This window comes from Henckelia pumila, unplaced genomic scaffold (genome assembly GCF_033568475.1).
Source record: "Henckelia pumila isolate YLH828 unplaced genomic scaffold, ASM3356847v2 CTG_550, whole genome shotgun sequence".
Classification (NCBI taxonomy): domain Eukaryota; kingdom Viridiplantae; phylum Streptophyta; class Magnoliopsida; order Lamiales; family Gesneriaceae; genus Henckelia; species Henckelia pumila.
The window spans coordinates 263,860-271,741 of record NW_027331862.1 but is presented as its reverse complement, the minus strand read 5'-3'; the positions used below and the strand labels follow the sequence as shown (position 1 = coordinate 271,741).

At 36.4% G+C, this 7,882-nt stretch overlaps 1 protein-coding gene across 14 annotated transcripts; it reads right to left on the bottom strand.

Annotated features, from left to right (window-relative positions):
- Window positions 1-2,363: 2,363 nt before the first annotated feature.
- On the bottom strand, window positions 2,364-7,237 carry LOC140873428 (uncharacterized). Of its 14 annotated transcripts, none has more exons than XR_012148029.1 (6): window positions 6,067-7,233; window positions 5,875-5,903; window positions 5,410-5,471; window positions 4,707-5,282; window positions 4,358-4,581; window positions 3,710-4,266 (listed from the first exon to the last, which is right to left on the bottom strand). XR_012148029.1 is itself a non-coding variant. In XM_073276537.1 (5 exons), the coding sequence occupies exons 4-5, from the start codon at window positions 3,206-3,208 to the stop codon at window positions 2,550-2,552; spliced, it is 585 nt and encodes a 194-aa protein (XP_073132638.1). In that variant the 5' UTR covers window positions 3,209-3,563; window positions 5,410-5,471; window positions 5,875-5,903; window positions 6,067-7,234; the 3' UTR covers window positions 2,364-2,549. The 14 variants fall into 14 exon arrangements, 3 of the variants coding, with proteins under 3 accessions (XP_073132638.1, XP_073132637.1, XP_073132639.1); XR_012148032.1 differs by having other exon boundaries at window positions 4,707-4,781; XR_012148035.1 differs by having other exon boundaries at window positions 4,707-4,757.
- Between the last annotated feature and the right edge of the window lie 645 nt (window positions 7,238-7,882).

Below are 7,882 nucleotides of genomic sequence, written 5' to 3'. Positions count from 1 at the left end.
GGGGAGAAGAGTTTTTAACTCAAGGGGAGTTTATAAGTATCTCATACTTGTGCATTGTGTTGTCCAAAAAGCAAAAAAGGAGATATTGAAAGGAATTTTATTCCTTGTATATTTCGGCACCAATTAATTGGAAATTAGAAGATTTTGCTTTCTAGACAAGATAGATTATTTGGTAAATATTCCATGTATATCTCGTATATGTTAAAGATATATTTGTCAAAGTTCAAATCATATCGTGATAATGTGATTATTTGATAAAATATAATTTGATATTATCATGATTTGATTTCCATGTATTGATAGAGTTTATTTCCTACTAAAAGGTTGTTACAAATTCTTGTAGGACTCTATCTAAGGAAATCTTCAAAGCTTGGATGGTTATCTATAAAAGGAGATTTCTACGCACAAGAAAAAGTGAGGCTTCAGACGAAAACCACTATGCGCATACTCTGAAGAATTCAAGTGAAGATCTTGAAGAATTCTGAAGCAAGGTTTGCAACCATCGTTGTTGCATGTCCCCGTGTTGCCGTTCGTGTTGAAGACATCAGAGACAACACTGTGGGAATAGTGTTGTTCGAAGATTTTTACTGTCTCTTCAATTTAGGCCACGGGAGTTGCATCCAATAGTTTTTATACCTTGTCGTATTTTAGGATGCAAGTTTGATTTCTCAACGTGTTGAGAAATTTAGTATTTAATGACTTTTCGTAAAATCACTAGGATTGTTTTGTAAGACTGCTCTTACGTTTACTAGTGATATTTAGCCCTAAGGCACCCGCACGAGTTTTTACTCGTGCAAAAGTTATTACTTGAGTTTTATTTACGCTTTAAATTTCCGCTGCACTGTGTTGTCTTTGGTGTTACGACACGAAGTACAACACTGTCTTATTTTACATAACAACCACGTACACCGTTTATTTCAATAAACATTTCTGGTGTATACATTAATTGTATCCTGATATTTACATGTATTAATTTGCAAGTACAGGTGTATAATGTTCATTGATTTACATGTTCTTTAATGAAGATTTGACTACCTTCCTCTATTCTATACATCATTAAATGCTTCATATCTGCCCTAACTCTAATTTTCTTTACCCAAATCGATTCTCAAATTTTGTATGCACTCATGACCTGTGATAACGTGTACAAGTTACGTATTGTATTTAATATAGCAGTTGGCTGTCTCATTTTCCACCCTTTCTCTTATTTAAATATATGTTCTATCAATGCATTTGTTTAAGAGTGTCGCTTTCTTTCTCATTCACTTTCAGGCTTTCATCATGTCCATTTGGTTACCAAATTGTTCTGAGGAAACTGTGACCAGTCCGCATACTGTAACTTTCGTCGATCTTGTGTCTGATGATGATGAATATTTGAATGGCGGCACTGGTAAAGAAGCAACAAAAGGAAAACGATGTCAAAATGGGAAGGAAGCAGTAGTCGAAGAAAGACCTACAAAAAGAATGAAGTATGCAGCATCAACTACTGCTCTTGCTAACAAGGTAAATGATGGGGATATGAATAATAATAAGAATAACGTGTTAACACGAAAGAAGCTTTCAACATCCGTTTTGGTGATCGACATTTCGGATGACTCTAGTGGCTAACTCCTTAAGAAGATTGTCATCTTATCTTGCCCGAATTTTGTCGTATTAACTTTCCATCTACTGTTAGTATGGGAGATGGTATGTTGTGATATTCTCCATTGGGTTTGTTTTGAGGGCAAGATGTAAGCGACATTATGTAGTGGTGCACTCAACTGTGTAATGTGTATGCATATATATGTGTTAATGTTCTGATGTATTTCAGATTGTCTTTTTATGGTTCTTTATTTATGTGCAATGTTCTGTTTTATTTTTCTCCAAATCCCATTTTTTTGCTCCGAAGGAGAATGCTTTGTACATCTCCAAATTTATTCTTATTATTTTTTCTCGTGTAATTATAAAATCCACAAAGCAAGATTTCACTTATCTAATGGTTCGATATTAATCAGCCTAACAGTACTAAAGTAGAAGCAGAACAAAATATTTTGGTTTTCATGTGAGTTAGTTAACTGTTTTTTATTATGCGGTGCTTCATGCAACAGTGGGCTATTTGTATGAGATGTTCGGGTACTTGAACGAAAAAACTATGTAGAATCACCCTTAATTTGGTTTAGTTTTTATGATTAAATAGTTTAACTGTAGCACTCATATAATGATTAAATAAATAGATTGACGTTGAACAAATACTTGATTTACCATAAATCAAAACCACCTCTACTATGTTAATAGAACACAATAATGGGTTAATGTTATTCGAATTTACATTACATAAACTTCGAATTTCGATTCATACTTAAGTCAATATCATGTCATTCAAACTTACATTACCATGGATTGCATGCAAAATTCATACGTTTACATGTGACCTGTTCATTGGACCAAAAATAACAAAAACATGGACGATAAAAGTCTACATGAACATGCATACACCCAAAATGGCATATTCTTTAATCGTGATACGATACAAAAAGATTGATAATTATACCAAGACAGGAAGCAATGACTTAAGGATTGCGCAACAAAGTGTTGAGCAGTGAGATTCTTCCATTCTCACCGAGACGCTTGAAAAGTGCAAGGTCATTGTGATTGTTGAATAGCATCTTCGCAGCACGAACCGTTTCGTCCTCCGTGAATTCATGTAACCCCTCTAGAGCTTCAAAAACTTTATCTTGTGTTACTGAAAGCTTTTTTGTGGTAGCCAATTCTTTGATCAGTTCTCCCATTGTATCTTTTGTGATATTAGCAATGTTGTTTATAGCAGCAAGTATGGACTCGTCAACATCATTGGACTGCTTCCGTTTCTTACTTTTTGATGTTGCACCTGCTAATGGTTTAGAAGAGGGAGTGTTAGTGTCTGATACCGAGTCGTCACCAATTGCTTGTACATTAATGATTGGAACATGAGGACTCAAGAAGTCAGTATCCACTTCGGTCTCCAGTTGTAAGACATCATGCACCGCATGCCGGAATGATTTCCAAGAATCACCAGTAGCTCGTTCGTTTCCAAATATTTGACACCAATCGTCGTACATCGTCCACTGCTTGTGTTTCATCGTCTTCATAGATGGATCTGACTGTGAAAGAGCATAGAAATACATGACCACCCAATGCTACTAGGCAATGATATTTATATCAAGAACATACCTTGATGATTGAATCTCATGTTTCATCATTAGCATCAATAGTGTGGTTACTGTCATTCCAACCAACACCACTTTGGCTTAGTATCGTCACCAACGATCCATAGTTCTTCTTCCAAACATGAATCTTGGAATTGATGTGTGGATTCCCACGAAGCTCACAACCAGGAAGGGCATTTTTCATTGAATTTTCCAGAAACGTCAAGTAGCCTGCTTTGAATCCGTTCTCGCTTTTCCATCCTTTTAAGCATGCTTCTTTCAAAGCTTCTATAAGGCATTCTTCTTCACGTTCAGTCCAAATTCTTCGTGTCTTCTCAGTTGTCTTCCTTTTACCAATGCCGCTCGCAGAACTCGTTCCACTATCCATTGTCAACTGATCTGTAGATCAAAATACAATGAACAAGATGAACAATCTCTATGTTAGGAAGTAGATAATATCTTGAAGATGGATATGAGCAATGTCGTGCATGCTTTCCATGAAGTAATTATGGCAGAAGAAGTCATAAATTTTAATCACACATACATCCAAAACATACGACTTAAAATTACAACAAACTGTTTAGCATCAATACACTGGAAAACAAGGAATATCTTAATGAATCCTCATAACAGAAAATGATATGATAACACAAATTAATTCTCGAACGTGTTCCACATTTCCATCGCAAAATGGTCTCTCCAATCGTCCCACACATTGGAAGACTCCAATGTAGTAATATAACCGTGTTGAGTTTCGTGAGCAGGGCTACCTATGTCTTCCTCAAATTCATCTAATAAGGGGTCTTCAGACATCTCGAAACGGATAAAATTATGTAATAGAATACATGCAAGAATTATCCGATTTTGCACTGCCAAGGGGTAAAAAGAAGGACTCCGTAGGATGGCCCATCTCTTTTTCAGCAACCCAAATGCTCTTTCGATTACGTTCCTTGCTTGAGAGTGTCTCCAATTAAACAACTCCTTGTAATTTTTAGGCCCAGATGCACGGTGGCCCCAAGCATCCCTATGGTATCGTACTCGCCTATAAGGAGCAAGAAATCCCTCGACATTGGAATATCCGTTATCGCATAGGTAGTAGCAACTGCACGATTGGTAAATATTCAATTACTCGGTTGTAAATACAGGAATTCACAGTTTATTTAATTCTGAAACCGAGCACAATATGTTTATACCTCTCGGAACTTTAAAAGTATCATCTCGAGTCAAAGAATGTCTCAAAACTCGAGCATCTGCAGCAGATCCCTCCCACCCTGTGAAAGCGTTTGAAGTTCATATTGCGGTCACATACACCAAGAACGTTCACCGAAATAGTGCCCTTTCTATTCCTGTACTTTGCTTTATCTCGTGAAGGGACATGCACCGGAATATGAGTTTCATCTAACGCACCAAGACTTCCCTGTCGTTAAGTAATAGAAAATAGATTAATAATGTCAAGAAACGTGACAAGGCAGTATAAAAACAATTGTATGGAAAATAGCTTGTGTCATATATGAACGAAGTTATCATTACATTTTTTATTACCTTGAACCACTTCCAAGTATCGTTTGTGCAATTTTCATCGACCGCCGTAGGCTTCACAAGCAGAATCGTATATAACTTCAAGATGGCATTTAAAACTTCATGAAAATGAGCGCTTACAGTTTGATCGCTACATATATAATCGTGACCAGTCACTCGGTTCTTTTTGTGATGAGTTAGGATGGACAAAAACATCGCTAATTTTTCCTCAACTAACACATATCTCGAATCAACGACACCCCCTATGTTAGTGAGCAGGTAACACAGCCTTCCAAATGCGTTCCGATTCATTCTCAAATTGATAATGCATTGGTAATATCCGGCGTCAATAATCCTACGTAAATGGCTCAATTGACCCTTAATTCTATTTATCATTCTGTAGGACAAAGATTCTCTGCGCAGGTTGGTACTTCGACTTCTTAACATTCTTGAGCGTTGTCGAATTAAAAAGATCAACATCAAAACATTCCGAACCAGCAACTGGTATATGACGAGAATGAGTAATATTTTTACACGCCTATTCTCCATGTTGCCAAAACTCTCAACAAACCAAGAACAATGGATGTTTCAACAAAATTGCTACATATGAATGAGAAATTCACGCAGGTCACAAAAGTTTCATGAACAAGTAAACTGGAATTTATGAAATAAATTGAAAGACAAGTATATGCAATATGAAAATAGCATAATGAATTTCAGACATTACCGGAGGAATCTTGTGGAAGATATGGCCGTTCAATGAAATTTCGACTGAAGCATTCCTACCCACTGTACAAAATACTAAAATGGTGAAATTGAAACAACATTATAACTGATAAGATTTCGAACTCACGATATCGTACAATTTTTGTAACGGTTAATACGAATATCTCACAAAGATTTATGCCTACTGTACAAAATTTTGAATTTAAAAATAACATACTTTTCAATTCCTTAATTTGGAAAAAAAAATCAATGGACAAGTGTCCTAACACTGGATAGTAATGAACCCAAAAAAATGCACACCAACACAAAGGAAAAACGATGGAATAGAAGAAAAGGTCATAGGGATTTGTTTTTTAAAAAAGAAAAAAATTGGAGCGATGTAATAAGCAAAAATTTTCATGGCTTCACCAAGGACAATCGAGCATGTATAAAGAAAATTATTGAGAACAGACACCAGATTTCTTACCTTTCTAACCGCGAACGCGAGAATCCATGCTTTGGTAACGAGAGAAGTAATAAGAACGGCGAGAAGAGTTGGAAAAAAGGAAAGGGTAGATATGTTAGGGCGAAGGGTACAATGGTCATTTCCAAAAAGAATCCAAACTATTGTTCAAATTCGGATAACAATACTAGGGGGATGAGTTGGATTGTAATGTACCGTTTTATCCTTGAAATAGTGCTACAATCACGGGCCCTAGGTTATCCTTCATTGCGCGAAAAAACGAGACAAACGAAGGACTGTAGGCTAGTCACATCTTTATCCATGCTACCAAACACAGCCTAAAAGGCAAACGTCCGGAAATATAATTTCCTTTTGAGTCATGATTGATAAATGTAATCGTTATCAAATAAAAATAAATAAATGAAATTGATAATCAGATTGAATTGAAATGTAATCACAAATGAAATAATCTCTCCTTGTACAGTCTTAAAATATATTATAAAAAATGAATAAATGAGGGATCAAAATTCCTAGATTTTATCTTCAAAAAAAAAAAAAATAGCCTAGATTTTAAAGGGTCACTATTTCTTCTAAAACAAAATGTATTCTTTAATTTATTTTACAAAATTTTACTTGATTAAAGTTGGAATAAATTACAATCCCTATAATTTCATTTAAAAAATATAGAAAAATATTATTTATATTCACAGAACATCCAAATCTAATATCTCGGATCGTATATGTTCAGTCAACAGAGAGGTGGCCGGAAAATCGAAGGGTCGGAAACCCACTGACGCCATCTCCGCCGCGCCGTGACGTCACCGGGACATGCGGGAGAGGCGGCTAGCGCACGGCTTGAATTGGGTGCGGCGCCGCTGCTGATGCGACGACGGCCGGATCAAAGCCGCGAGGGCTCGCCGCACCAAATCCCCTTCCACGGTTCCGATTCGGACCAGAGAGTTGGTCATGGCGGAACGCCTCATGGCCAGACGGGTCGAGCTGGAGTACGACGCCGTTTTCGAGCTCCTCGAGACGCTGTTGCTGCTGAACCCGGATTTGTGCAGGCTACACCGGAACGAGCCGGGGTGGTTCGTCGGCGAGCACATACACGTCCTCTTCTGAACCGCAGGGGGACACACGGAGATGTGGCGGTTCGGGGCGACGGGCCGGTCCAGGGAGAAGCTCACGACCGGGGACGTGGATCGAAACGACGGCGTACGTGAGGAGAATTGTCGGGTAGAGGGAGGTGCGGTCGACCGGAGTGCCGGTCCGCTGGATTTCCGAGCAGAACAAGTGGCCATTTGATAGTGATGTATTATTAAAGATTATTATTAATTTAATTTGAAAATTGGGAATTTGAGTAGTGAAATTGGCAAACAGAGCTCAACTCTGGCCGTATATTTATAGGAGGAGTTTCTTCTAATTGCACTTTGACCCCTCAAATTTAAGAATATTAATTATTCCATTTATTATGTTAAATACGTAAATTAGTTGCAACAACTTGGCTTCAAGTTATTTATTACATAGGTGGCCTCTATTTATTTATTTATTTATTTAGTATTGTTATTATTATCAATTATTATTTATGTTAAGGTAAAAGGTCAGAAGATATATTTCTGCACCAAAACTCTATAATACGATGTCACAGTTAAATTTTATGAACGCACCTCCTATTTGAACTGCTCATGATAAAAAAAAATTATGTTAAAAATACTATTTTTCATTTTAAACATAGGTCGAATTGATCCGTCTCACAGATATAAAATCATAAAATCGTGTCATCAAAGACCTACTCATTCTCTAAATATTGATATCTAAAATTTTTATTTTGGGAAAAGGAAATGATTATTTTTTACCAAAAAATCAGTAAAATTTGTTTAAAAGAATTTTATAATAAGAAACTTTATATATATGTTTTTTGAAGAAAGAAACTTTATTTATTTTTTTTGAAAATAGAAACTTTATATTTTAATAGGAGTAGAAAATTAAGTTTGGTGAGTGTACTGGCCGATGGTATTAGACTAGAATTTTA